Here is a 17,627-nt window from a genome sequence, read left to right on the forward strand (position 1 = left end):
CAGCCTTAGAAACCTATTGGTATTCTAACTTTATTTCACTTGCAAATTACTTCAACTGCATTTTGCTTTTAACAAGCATTTCTACTTGTCACTGTGTTCCTTGTAATTTCCGGCTCTAGTTGCCTCTGAAAATGAAACTAACTTGGAGGATTTTTATTATCACTACTGGCAGTCACAAGTAAATTAAGAATGTGGGGCAGCTTACAGCTCAGCCCTATAGGTTCCTATAGAGGGCTGTGACACCATTGCCACCTAATCAGCATCAGGTAGTGACTGACAGCTTAGTGTTTCCTCTTTCCTACTTGCTGTCCTTTCTCTGTACTCCATTTACAAATGGGTGTTGGTGAAATTCAGCTTAGTCACATAGCTTTGTTTGGCCAGTGAGAACACGATCCCATCTGCCCATCAATGTCCTTGCAGGCTGTTGCAGTAATGTGCTTTGGTTCTGCAAGTCTCCCCACCCAGTACTTACTGTATAGCAGCTTACCAATGAGGCTGAGCTACTAGTGTCTGGGAAGCCTTGTTCTTTTTAGCACAGGATTCATGAAATCACTGCACCTTTCTGATCCTGCCCCTGCAATACTATGTCCTTGTCCACATTCATTTCATGCACAGTTGCACTGCCTTGAGTTACTGCAGTGGTGTAATATCACTACTCAGAATCATGCGAGTGCAAGAGTCCTTGAACCTAATTCTGGTCCTTTTCTTTCTACAACAGACCACCAGGCTCCCAGCACTGTTAAGTGTGTTGAGCCTTCACATTTGTAGAATGCTTGAATGTTCAGTTCATGATGTCAAACTTTTGCGGGTTTTCATAATGAGGTGGAGATTAAATTTAATTTTGCTTTAAATATGAGATTTTTCCTACCCCAAGTTTCACAGACAGAGAAATAGCCTTGAGTTACTTCAAGAGGTCACACAGAGGTTCTTGCCCCCAATATTTTCATGTTGGGTTTTTAGAATTTGTTACACTTCAGTTTTGAAACGTGTAAACAGTTTGATTGCTTCCAGCTCTTTTGATTATTGTTGGCTCTGCCTGCTTGTTTAAGAGAACAACCTTCTGTTCCGCTTCAAAAACACTGTTGAATCATTAGCTCTTTGTAGACCTCCCTAGAATATTTCAGTTTACTTGGGTTGTAGTCCAGTAATTTCCAGACATGAAAGAAGGGCTAGTGTGCCTCTGAAAATGCATTCATTAAATAATTAAAATGCTCCTGTGAGCCCATATACCACCTACAAATTGGACTGCTCGCTGAATGTCTGAAATATTTCCATTAGCCTCCAGCGGAGCCGGGTAATTCTACCCTGTCTTTGCATCGGTTTGATCAGTCAGTCCTTCCCAGTGCAGATTTATGAATTGCACATTTATGAAATTATGGAATTCTGCACAACACGATTAGGTGATTGCCACTAGTTTAGATGGTTTTGAAAGGAGATTAGACAAATTGAGTATAGGTGTATCCATTGCTTTTAGCTATAAAAAGCTATTTTAAACCTCTTGTGTTCAGAGGCAATATGGGGGCAACAGCATAGAACATGTTTGCCTTCCTGCCCTGTTTGTGGACTCCCCAGGAGCAGTTGCCTTGCCACTGTTGGAATTAAGATTGTGGACTATGTAGACTTTTGGTTCCAGCATGATTCTTACGTTCTTGAGATGCAGCAGATTTATCTGCCTTTGGGGAGCTGCACCTGGAAAAGTGATTTGCCCAGAAACACAGCAGATTTGCTATTGTGAATGAGGGTACTTCTTCTTGCACACTCTTCAATGTAAACCTTTCGAGTGTAAGAATGAAGTGTGCTTCCTATTTTAAGTTGGGAAACAAATGTTCATTACTTAACAAATGTCTGGGAAACACTGTTCTAGCTCATGTCTCTCCAATAAGTATTTGGAACTATGAAACGAACAAAAGATTTTAAATTATTTTTAGCTTATACAGCACAGTGGCTCTTATTCTTCAGTGAGGAAGCTGCTGTAGTTGAGAAAAACTCACTGTCTCAAATTATGTAACTCAATGTTTCCCAAACTTGGGTCTCAAGCTGTTTTTGGACTACAGTCCCCATCACCCCCGACTACTGGTCCTGCTAATTAGGAATGATGGGAGTTGTGGTCAAAAAACAGCTGGAGACACAAAAGTTTGTATTGGGTCTGTCAGGCCTTGTTGTGCTCTGTCAAAATAATAATTTCCAATCTGCATAATGGATTGCCATTTTTTTTTCTTCAAAATAATTTGTGAGATTAATCCTAACAGCCACATTTGAATTTTTTATTAGATATATTTTGATAACTTGATAAAGATCAGTGCATAGAAAAACATGAACTACAAACCATGGGAAATTGAAGAGCAGCAATAATACCCCGCCTAAGGTTCCCTTTTGCTTTGTGAAACTGCAACTGACATATTCAACCTTCTCATCTTAGCCATTAGCGATCAAACCAAAGGTGAAAGCTGCAGGAAACTATGTAACACAGGAGGTATTCATCTAGAAAAACAGCACAAAGTGTTGTCACATAGGATAATAAAGTGGGCTCATAGGTTGTATCTGGTATACGTGACTGCATAATCAAGTGGCTGATAAAAGTAGGAGGGGGAGAAATACCGTGAGTTCTTGTGGGTCAATGTACTATTTTCCCAATCGTGAAATTAAGTCAATGCATTACAAGGTGAGCTTTTCAGATTGATGAGATGGCAACTTCCGTCTGGGAACATACAGTTCAGTATTTGAACACAATTCAGAGCTCTGGTATTGTTAAAGAAGTGCCTCTGCATCCAAGTTGTCTTGCTTGTCAAGTTTGCAAATAGATATTAAAAGCACTTGAAAGGGAAAGAAAGAGACAGCACTAAGGGGACTGGAAGGCAAAAGAGTACAGAGGCAGAGGCTCAGTATAATTATTTCAGTGGAGAAAAGATGCACCGGGTTGGAGCCTAAGTCACACTTAACTCCCATTGATTTTAATGTGTTCTAAGTTAGTGATGTATGAATTTCCATGTTGATTTTAATGGGACTGAAGTAGGACTTAACTTGCTCTGGATCCAGTCCAGCATGACCAAATGCTAATGACAGGATTCTATATTTTTGCCACTTCAGGGTAGTCAGTATGTCAACATCTGAAATAATCCAGAAATGATGCTCTCTTTTATTGGCCCTAATGGGCTGTAATGCACTATTCACCGGTCCCCTGCACTGGAAAAGAAACACGATTCGCTGAGTAGGCCTTTATCTTACTGTTTGGAAAATCACTGGTGTTGAGGCACTGTTCTCTTGTGCCTTTATACCATATTAAAAGAACTTTAAGGACTCACAAAACGTGCTGAATTTCTTAGAAGTGCAGTAGTTCCTGTGCATCTTACTGCAGTCTGGATCTTAAGGGTTAGTCACAGAGGGTGGACGAAGGTAACGTCCTAAACATAGGCAGGATCCCCCAGTAGCCATAAAACGTAGCAGTCTGTGGAAAGAGGTCCTTGTTTTCTCCCTTCCATCCAAGTCTGTTTAGCAGTTATAAACACTGTGCACATGTAGAAGGGACTGTGTTAGCAGTGCACATATTTCCTGGATAAAATGCAAAATGTGTCATGCCACTGGCTGCTTTTCTTGCTTATTTAGCTGTATGTTTAAACATCCAGTTACATTTCCTATTTAACTGAAATGGCACAATGTTGTTATGGGTCCTTGGTTGTTATGGGTCCTTGGTTATAAAGGATGCTGAAGTGCGCTTTTCCTATTGTTCATGTAGTGTAGAATTCCCATCGACTTTAAAACCTCAAAAATCAATTTTTCTCTTCTCCCCTGCTCCCCACTCTGAAAAAAAAAGTCCCTCAGAGATATAGTGAAGGCTGAAGTTAATCTTTTCATGTTTGTTTATTGGAAGTGTTTTTCGCTTGCAGGTAAGGTGCTCATCACAGAGCCTGTTCAGCTATCTGAAGGGAATTCAGAGCAATATGGATGCAATGAACATATTTTGTGATACACTGCTCAAGGTCTTTGAGGACAATCTGCTGAATGACAGGTAACCTATATCTTTCTATAGGGGCTTGTTGGGCACATTCCTGAATGTATTCCCGTGTTTCCAGATAAATCGCTAAAAAACGTCACTATAGTTTTCATTCTACTCTCTTAGACTTGGAATCTATGGTTATGAAAAAGCCTAAGGCCAGAAGTGCAAGTCAGTGGGCCAAATTTTTTTTGCTGATTTGCCAGGCATAAGAGATAGGAAGGCACAATAACTTGGCTAACCAAATTGCATTTGGGGGATATTTTCCTGAATGGCGCACAGGCTACATAACTAAATGGCAGGAATGGGGAACTGGATCTGGCCTGAGGATCCAGAACTGGCCCCCACCTCTGCCTCCCTGTCTTGTCACCTGACACAGGATATGATATCAGTTGATTCAGTGTTCAAGCCATGGGAGCAGTCACAGGCTAATCTCAAAATTTGGCACTATATCCTCACAGCACTGAGAACAAAGCAAAGCCTCTGCTGCTGGCTACCTCTTAATTATCAAGGGGCAAATGGAGGCTTATCTCTGAACTTGGTGTTATGGTCCCACAAAGCACTCTAGAAGAGAAACGTGCACCTCACTATGTGACATGCTTTGTCTCATGAACTAGGAGTCCAAGAAGAGCTCATTTGTTCCTTTTGGCATTTATTTCCTGTGCACAGGCAAGAGGAGCCAGTGGAGTGGTAGCCAGTTAGCAGCATGTTGGAGGAACAAACACTAGAGTTATCAGGAAACATGGGATGCAGGCTCTAGAACATAGGTGAGGAAATGAATTGTAGGCCTCTGATCATCCAAGAATATAGGGCATGAGATCCCAAGGGCAGGGAGCAGTGTCACCATGCACAATTAATATGGATACAGTGGTACCTTGGTTTACGAACTTAATCCGTTCCGGAAATCCGTTCTTAAACCAAAGCGTTCTTAAACCAAGGCAGGCTTTCCCATAGCAGAGGTGGGGACCCTCCAGATGTTTATGAACTCCAATTCCCAGCAGCATGGCCAGTGGTCAGGGGTGGTGGGAGTTGTAGTCCAGCAACATCTGGAGGGGTCACATGCTCCCCACCTCTGCTCTAAATTTTCGAAACAGATGAGGGATAGGGTGTGTATGTTAATGCTTGAGCACTGCCAGTAAAACTATTTCCTCATCACATTCTGAAAGGGTATGTAGGCCAACAGCCAGAAAATGACTGTGTGCAGGCACACGCCCCACTCCTTAATGGGAATATTCAGATGTGTGTCTCAATGTATAAATTACAGAAAGGAATCCAGGAGCCTTGCCAAACTTTTGCAGACTCTTATCTGACCATTCCCTGGAGCTAAAATGGTTGAAGTTTGAACTTCTGCACTTTGTTTTTCCCATTTCAAATTTTGTTTAGGAAACGAACCAGGTATTGTGTTAGATTCTGGATACTGGAGAGCCATTGCGTCACAAGTTTTCACACCTGCACTGTTTGTGGGCAGAACTGGACAGTAGCCTTGCAAATGTGTGGTGTCCACACTTGCCAAGATAGCAGGAATGTGATGGTGAGGGCACTTGCAGGGAAGTTTTTGCAGGAGGGAAGGTGCACAGTCCCGTCTCCCCATCCCTTTCATTGCATGTTGATTCCTTGCAAATGATTCCTACCTTCTGGGCAGACCTGGTTTCAGATCCTGGCTTAGGGAGAAAAATTAAAAATCCGGCAGGTTGGTAAATAGGGAGAAAGTATTCCTTTGATTCTCACCCCAACACAAAGAGCATCTAGTTTTGCCCTGTAAACACCACAGTGTGTGATTCCCCCTACGGAGTAAGAATGGTCATATGGGCACTGCAAACATGTGTGACTGTATTACCACCTGACTACTGCTTTATGATCACACAAAGTGTGCAGTTAGCTCTCAGTAATGCTCTCAAACTAGTTTTGGCTATATGAAAAGACTGAAGTGTATGAACTTTGGCAAAAGTTTCTCTTTTTAATCTGAACTGTGAAAGTCCCATCGCAAGTGGTGTCAAACATGTTGTTCTGTCTTCTGTGTGTTTTCCTCAATAGGGTATCTGTACCGTTGCTAAAGATGCTGGACCAGATATTGGCCAATGGCTGCTTTGATATTTTTCTAACAGAAGAGAAGTAAGTACTAATGAGCATAGTATAAAGCCTCTCTTTCCCTGCCTCTCCTCCAATTGCTGCTGTGCTGCAGGAAAACAAGCCATAGTATGGCTGGCTGTGTCATCTGAACCCAGGGTCATGATCAGAAGCCAAGGTATTTTGCTTATTGTGTGTGGTTTGTTTCTTCCAAACAAACTAGCCTGTGTTCAGACAACACAACAAGACAGACTATGGCATGTTCCCCTGCAACAAAGCTGGAATGCGGAGAACCAAAGGGCCTGCAGCTCATTCACACTGAACCAGTTTGTTTTAAATGTGGTTTAATGTGATGTGCAAACCAGGTCATAAGCCGTACTAAGAGTTGAGTTGTAAATCCTGTTTACAAATTAAACAGAACTAATGATGATCACCTGCGATGTCAGTCTCTTTGTAGAAATAATCCCAATGAACCACGCAACAGTATCTTAGTAAAACTACCTCAAGTGCGTGTGTGCACACACATGCACACTTGATCGTAACAAAATCTCAAAGTAGATACTTGAGTCATGTTGTTCTCTTGTCCTATGAAATACCAAATGAAAGGGCAGGAGAAACTATTCTTTCCAGTTTTAGTAGCATATCCAGTATTTATACCTGAGTGTCAGTTGCAGTTTTCTGTGTTTACTTGCATGTCCCTTTGCCGAAGGTGCAGTAATGTGCCATATAATGGAGTGTATTGCTACAGGTTTTAAGCAACAAGTCAGTGACGCTTTGACTTCGTCCACAGATGGGTGCTTTCCTTAACAACAGTAATTTCATACCTGTGCAGGCTCTCATCTGGGGGGCACTCTGTGCTCTTGATTTTAGGGACCACCCTGAGTGATGTCGTGATTGATCTGGTAAAAATGCTGCTCACCTTTTTTTAAAAAGCTCCATTTTCAGGAACACGTGTGCCCAATTTGCATAACACAGAACCTTTTAGACAGATCCCTTTTCCCTATTCACTGATCCTGTTTCTGCTGGAGTGCTGCCCATACAGGAGAAGGAATTTTCTCAATTTCCTTTGGAGAGGCTGTGCTATTTGAGATCACCCATAGGTTAGAGTTAGTTATTACAAATGTGGAATTGGCAGATGACAGAAAGCAAAGCAGGTCTATTTCAGATGCAGAATACTACACATTAGACTACATGCACTAAATTTTTTCCAGATGCTGAGCTGTAATTGGCCTCTTTGCTGAATGCCTGTATTGTCATTTCCTTTGGAAATCACACCTCATTCCCTATATTGCCATTGTCCTGTGCTGAAAAGCAGCAAGCACTCCTGTTAACTGAATTAATCTTCAATAAATTCCATCCTGTCTATGCACAGCCTTGCATAATTGCTAACAAAGTTAACCTGGCTTGAAACAAAGAATGCAGAATCCATTCTGCACTCTACCTTGTAGCAATATTATACAGATAGAATGTGTTTCCTTAGGGGTAATTTACACATGTGCAACTTTGTGCAGCCTTGCTTACAAATGGAGATTCTGGATAAGATTTCACTAAATATGCACACTAAGAAACACTTAATCTTATTGAACCAGCTTTATGTTCAGGGGTGTATGTGTTTGTGCGTCTAAACTAGTTTAAGAGCTACATGAAATCTTTTCCCATGTGGACTTAAAACATAACATTAACAATATATATATTCAAAGCTTTAGGCATAGAAAATAGTGGTTTATATCATACTAACCAGCATGTGGAGGGACGCGGGTGGCGCTGTGGTCTAAACCACTGAGCCTTGGGCTTGCCAATCGGAAGGTTGGCGGTTCGAATACCCCATGACGGGGTGAGCTCCCATTGCTCGGCCCCTGCTCCTGCCCACCTAGCAGTTCAAAAGCACATCAAAGTGCAAGTAGATAAATAGGTACCGCTCCGGTGGGAAGGTAAACAGTGTTTCCATGTGCTGCTCTGGTTCGCCAGAAGCAGCTTAGTCATGCTGGCCACATGACCCGGAAGCTGTACGCCGGCTTCCTCGGCCAATAAAGCGAGATGAGCGCCGCAACCCCAGAGTCGTCCACAACTGGACCTAACGGTCAGGGGTCCCTTTACCTTTTTAACCAGCATGTGATTACTAGGCCAAGATATTAGCACCCCAAACTGAAGTCCACTGTGCCAGCTTAGTGGTTAGTGATTGCTTATGTAACGTCCAACACAGTTTGCAACACTCAGGAGAACTGGTCCCCTCTGAAATAATGTTTACTTAAAATTTTCAGCCACCCATTTCCTATGAAGTTACTCACACTCTGTAAAGAAGAGAGCAGAAGATCTAAAGATATCCAGAAACTTCGCTCCAGCATTGCAGTGTAAGTTGAAAAAAAAATTGTAACAAAGCAGAGGGATAACTAGGGAACTATTAAAATAACCTAGTGCATTGTGGAAAGAATTATCATTGCATTTGTGTAGTGGCTTTGGGGCGGGGGGGCACATGAAAATTTAACAAAAAGCTCACCTCCCATTGTAAAGAAATCTTGTGATTTCACTCTGTTGTTTTTTTAAAAAAGTGCCAATGCATTGTTGCCATGCGGAATTTAGAAGCACCTTGTATGAGTGCTGATTCTAAAGCAAATACTGCTAACTAAAACATCCCTAGTCTGTTGATGTATGGCCTTAACCATAGGGCAGTTTGGATTGTGATACTCTACAGCAGTGGTTTTCAACCAGTGTGCCGTGGCACCCTGGGGTGCCTTGAATGATAGTCAGGGGCAACACTGGCCCCTTTCCCTCTTTCCTTCCCTCCCTCCCCTGATGCCCTCTTGCGTCTCTGCCTCCCAAAAGTTTGCACAGCTGTTTATTGCAACAGCTCCCCAGGCAAATGGTGCCTCTGGGGCTGGTCAGGGGGTGCTTCCCAGGCCCCTGTGGGGCAGTGTGAGGAGGCCTCTCTCTTTGGGGCAGGGGAGAGACCAGGGTTGGCAGCTGTGGCTGCCCAGAGGACTCCCAAGGTGAGGGGAGAAGAGAGAAGGCTGAGGGAACACTCCGCAAGGGAGTGTGTTTGAAAAAGGGCGAGTGGCTGTCCGCTCTACAGGCAAGGGGTGACATAACTGGGCTGCTGAGCCCCACAGGGGTGCCGCAGAAAGAAGGCAGTTGGTCAAGGGAGCTGTGGACTCAAAAAGGTGAAAACCTCTGCTCTACAGATACTCCCCACCAGCTAAATAGGCTAGCTGCTGAAATAACCAACATTCTGAGGTCTTTGTAGGACTTGATGGGGATTTCTAGAACCTTGCTGCTAATGGTTCACTTGTTTTAGTAAGGTGCTTCTCTCAAGTTTGTTCACTTCCTTCATGTAGCAGATCTGCTGCCATCGTAGTTGATTGATTGATTCAACTGAAGAACTAGACAACACTTGCTCTGTTATTGTTTTTTAAAAACACACACATAAAATTAATCTTTCTAAGAGTGTGTTATGGAAACTTTTAAAGTTTCTTTTTTTAAGATATAAGACTTCTTGTTTTTGCAGTTCTAATAATCAGTTCTAACCCCCCCTCCCCCTGATACCAGCTTTCAGATGCATGATGAGAGATAGACATGGCAGACAGATTTGTTAAGCTTTGTTTGCTACATTCTCTGGGTTCAGTGTCTGTGCGTTCACCTGTTCTTTGTTAAGGATATATAGGCTGAAAATCAGCAGTACTTCTCTTGTGAAACTTCACAGTTTAGCAAATGCTTATCTATTGTTTTATGCAAGAGAACTTCTTTTTGTAGTGTCAGGTGAGTATATAATACCGGCACCTTTTAGTTTTTAAAGCCTCATATCTGGCACATCTCTCTCCAAGAACGGTTTCCAAACTCAATTTCCCCCCATGAATATATTTCTGCAGAGTTTGTTGTGACACTGATAGAGTACAGCAGAGGGCTCCTCTACATTGCACATCCTTTCTGGACTCAGTAATACAATTTCTCCTCTGTGGTAATATGAAAAAAGCCACTGATGAAATAACATTGCTTATTTTTTTATAAAGGTTTTGTGGTCTGATCCAGTTTTCAGGCAGCATGAGAGAGAAAGTTCTGTTTCAGCTCCTCCTCCTCCTTTGTCATCCGTTTCCTGTTGTAAGTATTGGAGATGTTGGTTAGGAACTTGGAGGTGTTGATCTTTTATTGCTTGTGTGGATTTCTGTAAATGTAGTTGGGCAACTTCATGACTATTTGCATTTCTTCTTCCATAATGTGTTTGTAAATCACTACCATCTTCCTTGAAGAGTGATCTCAGTTTAGCAGTTGGGCTCATCTCAGCTCTGTTGTTTAATGCACAGCAAATAACCCAGCTTTAAAGTCCACTCCTAGACATATCTGGCTATTGAACCAGTATCCTGTTTTCTGGACCTACATAGCTGAAAGGTAGAGTGACTGTATATTCTAATTTACTATGCTGGTTGACTGGAGTGCATGTGTATAGAGCAAGCAGTACATACAGATAAGAGTGTTAACCTGTGATTTTCTGGACATGATACAAGGGTGTTCTTATCCAAACATTGAGTCTCTTTAGAGTAATTGAAAGCTATTCCTTTTTCTACCTCCAGATAAGAAAGGCAACAGCCAGTAATGTCTATGAAATGCTCATAACTTACAGTGATATTGCTGAACCGGATATTATAGAGGAGGTCATGACAATTCTAAGTGACACTGACTGGTGAGTTAATGCAACCACACCTACAACCTTATGCTGACTCCCAACCCTTGACATTTAACCCTCCATGTTGGAGTGCAGATACAACCAGACAAATGTGTGTTACAATGATGACTGGGGAGGTTTGATGCCAGTTTCGATTCACATGAATCTGGAATACAAACTTCATTTGATGCAAGGAGTGATCTTGAACTGCATTTGCTTATGTTGTAGTTTTATACACCACCTTTTGAGCTAATTGACTACCAAGGTAGCTTATACAATTATACAATACAAATCTATTAACTCCTCTCCTTTGGTGTCTGGCTGCTAAGAGAAACACACAAGGCTGTGTGATGTTACTGTTGAGGCCTCTTCCTATCTCTCTAGCATTTTTGCCACCATCATTGCTGTTCTTAAGGGCTTCTAGTGAGACCAGAGCAGTTAGTTTCAGGCAGTGTTTCTGAAGCAGGGCTGTCACTCCTGAGTGGGGCTTTTCCACAGCTCCTGGCTTTGTGTGTGTGGTGTGCAGTGAAGAGATATACTTGGGGAATGCGGCATTAAAACCTCTCCCTACTCTTTAGTTACTGCCCTTATGGAGCCTCCAGTGAGCTCAGGGCAGACAGCTTATTATGTAGCGAATTTAAACTGCATTTATGTTTGCTTAGCTTCTGGACTACTTAATTCATCATAGGTTTACTTAAATGGGTTGGAGTAAAGTTTGCTAACTTAAGTACTTGTGATGTGATAGACTTTGAATCTGTCCGTATAACTTGATGCTATTTTCCCTCTCCAAACAGGGATGCAGAATTGTCATTTCTGAGGAAGAAGCGCAACTATCTCTGTGACTTAATGAAAGTGCCCAAGCCACAACTAGCAGCTAAGGTAAAGTTTTTAAAGGATCCATTTAACTGACCGTGAATATTTTTGGGGATTCTTCCAGGAAAGACTTGTGACCTGCACATTTAGCAAAGCCCACAATTTCAGGGCAGGATATTCAGAGTTTTGCTTCAAGCCTAGCCCTCTTTAGTATGTGCATCTGTGGAACTGCCAAAAAGCAAGTGCTTTATAGCTCCCTTCTATTCTCTTGAAAGCATTCCAGACTTCTGGTGCTTAGCTACTTGAGCATGAATTAATACAGTGCAGCTGGCTCCAAAAGCGGGCTTAAATTCCACTCTGAATTTTACAAGAAAATATGAACATCATAGCATCTGTCTCTTAGATCCCAACTTTAGTTCAAAGAGAGGAGGCTAGGTGATTATTTGTTCCAAAATAATTGCAGAAACACCAGTGAGATTTTAGTAAGTCAAAACATGGATATGTGCAGCCTCAGGTATTTGTAGTAGAACTCATGGCTCCTTCATGCCCACCCCTCGTCCTGCTACTGGGCGATGCAAAACTAAGCCATGTGAGCTTGGCCTAATGTTATTGTATGAACTGAGCCATTAAAAAAAATATTTATTTAAATTTTCCATGAACAAGTGTATATATATACATATTTGCAGCCAAAAGAAAAGAGCAGAAAATGAACAATCAATGACCAACATTCATTTGACAACCATTCATATATTTGAGTTGTTTGACAGCAGTGGTGGACTTTCCTTCCCTGGAGATTTTCAAACAGGTTGGATAGCTATCTGTCAGTGATTCCTGCTCTGCAGGGCGGCCCTTGGGGTCCCTTCCAACTCTACAATTTTATGATAACCGCGACAGAGAAAACAATACGCCATATTCTCTGTTGTTTCTTTTAGTACCAAATCTCAGCGATGCTAATTTGAGGTTTTAAACTAAAAAAGGAAAATACTGACATTCTATAAAGTGGTATCCCGTTCAGAGTTGCTTCTCACACGTGAGATTTGAAAAGTGTGACCTGTGTGTGTGCCCATCTGCTCTTCGCAAAGTAGTTTTGAGTACTGGTTGAATATAGCTGTATCCAACCTGCAGTGCTCGCTGCAGTTGTTTACATTAATGTAAGGTATGTAACCTGTCCCCAATATGCACTTAACTCCAGGTTTCTTTGTGCTGAGGCTTATACTGCTTTCAGGAAGAAGTAATGTCCAGGCAGTTACAGTGACACCTGTTAAATGGCAAATGGGACAGAAATGTCCTACAATATTCAGTAGGAATACAACAGTACATTAGTGTTCCTGGTTTGGTGGACGGCAAAGTGGTTGTGTAGCAGCAGCAGCAGCCGCCAGTGACGAGTTGTTGCTCTAAGCCAGAGCTGGGGTTTGTTCTCTGAGGAATGACTGGTGGTGATAGTTTAAGTATGATTCTATTTGCTGGTTGTGTGTGTTTGTGTTTGCCTCCCAAGTGACGATGGAATAGCAATTACAAAGAAATATTCAAGTTAAGATTTAACTAGGACAAAAAAATGCTGAGTCCTGAAAGCTGTTTTGCATTTCCTCGGTATCAAAAGATTTGAAAATGGTCCCATGACTCTCTGATCTAAGACTGACAGCCACATCTGCATCTCTTTGTGCTGTAGCTGAAGGCTTCTCTCTCCACAAGCTGGAGGAATTTTCACACAAGGTTGATTCCCTACTACCCTATTTTTCAGAGGGAGTGTATGAAAAATATGCAAGTGCTATCCAGCTTTCAGAGCTCACATTTCACAAAGAGAACCACAGAATGCCTTATAAAATAAGGAAAGAACATTTCAAGTGTGTATCTTTTACCATCTCTCTTGACCTCGATTCACCTTTTTTAGTGGGGTGGGGGGCAAGCTTACAGTTGAATTCATTAAATAAACTTGTAGCCATGAAAGACTCCTCTCTTTAATATAAAGAGAAGTGGTCAGAATAAATATTTTAAATACCTAGTAGTTTAATAAAATGGCATATCTTGGTATACAAAAGTTGCTACATGTGCAACTTACGTAGTGCCCCAGCTGCACTCCACAATGTATTGGATATCAGCAACTGGAGCTTACATGTGTTGCTCTGAACAGGGGTAATAGATAATTTGTAATATTATTATTGGTATTGGAGCTGGGCGATAAATCAAGGAATCGTCTGAAACTGATATGGTTTCTAGATCACGATACCGGCTTCACACTTTTTGAGCTGCCAATACATCATGGCTCTACATACAGCACACCTCACTCCAGTCTCCCTACGTTCACTGCGCTGGCAGTGGCTGGGGAGCCACAATGTACCTGCAGCTCAAAAAGTCCAGCCATGTGTAGGCTGTGCTACCTCAGGTGAGCTGGAAGCGGGCTTCCTTAAACTACACTGAGGGGTGGGTGGGAGGCTGCCTACCACCAGTGGAACAGTTCAAGGAAGCCCCCCACCTCTGCCTCATGTGAGCTGGAGTGGGGGGGGAGCTTGATCAACTGAGGGGTACGGGAAGCTGCTCACTTACCGTCTTTTTCACTCTATAGGGCGCACCTTGTTTTAGAGGGGGAGAACAAGAAAAAAAATCTTCCCCTCTCTGCTCAGGGCCCTTCAGCGAAGTGGCAGGAGAAACAGAGCCCCCTCTCCCTCTCTGCTGAAGCCGGGAGAGTCTTGCTCTCCCAGCTTCAGCAAAAGGAACCTGAAGCCTTTGGAGCGCTGTGCGAGTTCCCGCTATGCTCCAAAGGCTTCAGGTGGCTATCCCCGAAGCCTGGGGAGCGAGAGGGGTTGGTGCACTCCAACCCCTCTTACTCTCCAAGCTTCAGCGAAAGCAACGCGAAGCCTCCAGAGCGCGGAGGGAGAGCTCCCTCTGTGCTTTGGAGGCTTCGCGTTGCTATCGCTGAAGCCAAGGAGCCTGCATTCACTCCATAGGACGCACACACATTTCCCCTTAATTTTTGGAGGGGAGAAAGTGCGTCCTATAGAGCGAAAAATACGGTACCTTATCAAGCCCCTCCCCAATGTTCTTGCTCACACAAGCCAGAGGAGTGTGGGGCTGGGTGATGTATCTCTGCTCCTTCTTCCTCCCCTAAGGTGGGAAGGAAGAAGCAGCTGAGATACATTTCAGACATCGTAATATATCAGTAAATTGTGGTATCTAGTTACTGATATATCATGATGTTAAAAACCAGGTATCACCCAGCCCTAATCAGTACTGATATATATATATACACAGTACGGTAGCATCATCCCTTCCATAAGGAAACTTAATTTGTTATGCATAGATTTAAGATGCCTAAGCTAACTGTTTGACACATCATCTGTGGAACTGAATAATCTATTTTGTTTCAAAATAAGCTCTTAATAACTCACGGCTCTTCCTTCTTTTCTGCAGAGCACATAATTGAAAACAGTCAATATTAGGAAAACAAGTTCTTCAGAGCAGTAGATACAACGGCAGAAGGAGCTACTGTCACAGCAACTTGAAAAGTCAGGATTGTGGAAGTGTCTTTTCAGAAGCTGTGTGCAGAAGGGGTTTTAAACTCAAATGTATGTTAACAAAACAAAAGTCGATATTTCTAGTCACTCCTTAATCTCTAACCACAAGATGGCAGTTTGGCCACATGATATTCTCTTGTCTTTCATGTTCAGTATGTATGCTGATGTTTTGTGTTTCTTTCCCCAAACTGGATTAAACATCTATTGGAAAGATCATCCTACCAGCGTTTCCTGTATAGTCCATCTTCTTCAGCTGTTGGCTTGGTTTACAGTGAATATTTAATGCACCAGTAAAGGCAATTTGTATGCACGAAGGGACTTTATCCTGTCAAATGAAATTATGTACCATTGTTTTGTAAGAAGAACCAATGCACAACTCCAGTTGCTGTGCACAGAAGGGCAGCTAGCAGCTTTGCTGTATAGGAAAGAAGAGAGACACACACACCAAGCAAAAAGGTTTGTTTGTACGCTTGGTATATTAGCAGAGCAGTGTGGCACAATGATGTTCAGGAAAGGGACTATTGATGTTCTTGGCATGTGTGAAGGGCACCAAAACAATGGGATCATAACCTAAATTCATTGTGTGATTTCAACTGGAAAAATGTTACCTCTATAAACAGGAAGTACAGCTGACTCTGCTGCCCCACCACCAATTTGATATGAAAACTCTCAGCCTGCCATACAATAACATTATCTGGCAGTGTTCAGGTACTGTTTCATTATATATTACAAATAACAATATAGCACCCTTCAGTTATATTCCTAGGGCACTTTACAGAAAAACAAAGCTAAATACCAGAAAAGCAGCCCAGATACAGTCTGCAGGTTTAAAACTGCGTCTGAAAAGCCTGGGGATGTTTTTTAAATATCCTACCTGGAGCTACAGGGGCAATAAGCTGCTGTGAGCAGCATCCAAAGAATGTTTTTGGAAATGTTATTTCCCCCCATTTTTGGCTATGCAAAAATGGTGCGAAATAAATTTGTCTAGACTGGAAAACCAATGTGAGTCCCTCCCTCTGGTTGGTGTCTCATTTTACATCAGTGAAAGGGTCTTAAGCATGTAGCCAGAAGCATCTGATAAAGAGGAACAACCAGCAAGGTTATGTAGAAGTAGCTCTTGTTATCACAATGGACTTCACTACTATGGAACAGGAGTGCCCTAAATGACTAGTTAATCTCACAATAGGGGGGAAAATATAATGGAGACCATTTGCAAGCACATTTATGTAAATTATATTCTAATTCTCACGTTCGACTTTTACCTAGCCCGAGGATAATGTGTAGCCTCTTTAAGCCCGCATATAAACCACATGCATCACACAGCATAGCAGAGCCTTAGAGGAGCTTCCAGCTGTTCCCTCACCACTTCTTGATACATAGGCCGACTGCAAGAACAATTCGGGGTGTGTCCCCTACAATGTTAGACATTTCAACGTGTTAGCTGGGGTAGGGTGGGGAATCATCAAAGTTGTGACTTGTCTCATTTCCCCCAATGTGCAGGTTGTAATGGATCAGCAGGATCTCATCCTGCTATTCCTTTACAATGTGTGAATAGTGCAAAGGAGTGACATCCTTGAAATGCTAGCAACTCTGTGGGAAAGTCCTTCTGTACACCTTCAGATCGAGAGCAGCATTCACAGAACAGAGTTTAGATTGTATACTAAGCTTTGCTGCCATTCCACCTTCAGCTGTCCCCCCCCTTTTTTTAAGGGAATACAAGTAGTATTTCACCTTTTAATTTACTAATACCTGTTTTGAGGAATTCCTTTGGAGGTGGGGGCAGAAACAGTCTAGCGTCTCCTCTGGTTTGTCTAGCAACATAAAGGCTTCCAGTGCACCACATTCTTCAGTTAAAATGATAATAATCCACAGCTTCCTTCAGATTCAACAGCTTCAAGTTTTCCTCAAACTGTCCACCTGTCAAATCCTGTCAAAACAAAAGATCAATTAGTTGAATCTGTCTGACATACTTACATTTCAAAGATCCTTCTTTACAGGAGTGTACAGTGGTGCCTCGCAAGACGAAATTAATTTGTTCCGCAAGCTTTTTCGTCTAGCGAATTTTTCATCTTGCGAATCACAAATTCCCATAGGAATGCATTGAAAATCAATTAATGCGTTCCTATGGTGAAAAAAAGTCCAAACAAAGCCAAATTTGGTACAACAAGAGTTTATTAAGTGCTCTTTAAAGTCACACATACTGTAAAGAGCATTTCAAAAATCGAAGGAACAATAATTTAAGTTTCCAAACATGACAGGAAAACATTTAAAAATCAACAAAGTGTACAGTACATTTTCTAAGACTGGGGGACAACTCGAAGAAGGTTCCTCTTCCACTCTTTGCTTCTTGCTGAAGAACCTGTCCATGGTCTGCTGCTTCATCCGCCTTTTCAGCACCTCCCTGAAAGGTGACATGACCCTCGTATCAAAAGTGTTCACAAGGTCATGTGCCACGTGCTTGTCAGGGTGGTGCCGCTGTGCAAAAGCCTGCACATCCTTCCACTTCAGGCAAATGTCCCTCAGTTCTTTGGAGGACAGCCGTTCCTCAGTTGCTTCCTCCTCTTCCAGCGAGGCCTGCTCCTGCGCAGCC

At 42.3% G+C, this 17,627-nt stretch overlaps 2 protein-coding genes across 9 annotated transcripts in view; one reads left to right on the forward strand and one right to left on the reverse strand.

Moving 5' to 3' along the window:
* Nucleotides 1–15,258, forward strand: part of TBCD (tubulin folding cofactor D) — a 125,954-nt gene extending 110,696 nt beyond the window's left edge. For all 4 annotated transcript variants that reach the window (XM_082213799.1, XM_082213802.1, XM_082213801.1 and 1 more), the window contains exons 34-40: nucleotides 3,885–4,006; nucleotides 6,026–6,103; nucleotides 8,320–8,409; nucleotides 10,063–10,150; nucleotides 10,621–10,730; nucleotides 11,507–11,591; nucleotides 14,934–15,258. In XM_082213799.1, coding sequence (XP_082069925.1) covers nucleotides 3,885–4,006; nucleotides 6,026–6,103; nucleotides 8,320–8,409; nucleotides 10,063–10,150; nucleotides 10,621–10,730; nucleotides 11,507–11,591; nucleotides 14,934–14,942 — 582 coding nt within the window. In that variant the 3' untranslated portion in view covers nucleotides 14,943–15,258. The remainder of the gene's footprint in view (nucleotides 1–3,884; nucleotides 4,007–6,025; nucleotides 6,104–8,319; nucleotides 8,410–10,062; nucleotides 10,151–10,620; nucleotides 10,731–11,506; nucleotides 11,592–14,933) is intronic.
* Nucleotides 12,148–17,627, reverse strand: part of B3GNTL1 (UDP-GlcNAc:betaGal beta-1,3-N-acetylglucosaminyltransferase like 1) — a 174,807-nt gene continuing 169,327 nt past the window's right edge. For 4 of the 5 annotated variants that reach the window (XM_082213876.1, XM_082213875.1, XM_082213877.1 and 1 more), the window contains one exon: nucleotides 16,430–16,964. In XM_082213876.1, coding sequence (XP_082070002.1) covers nucleotides 16,884–16,964 — 81 coding nt within the window. In that variant the 3' untranslated portion in view covers nucleotides 16,430–16,883. Of the gene's footprint in view, nucleotides 12,784–16,429; nucleotides 16,965–17,627 lie in introns of those variants that run through there. The other variant, XR_014217136.1, reaches the window with a different exon arrangement.

The sequence above is a fragment of the Podarcis vaucheri genome, assembly GCF_965113315.1.
Source record: "Podarcis vaucheri genome assembly, chromosome: 2".
NCBI classification, from domain to species: domain Eukaryota; kingdom Metazoa; phylum Chordata; class Lepidosauria; order Squamata; family Lacertidae; genus Podarcis; species Podarcis vaucheri.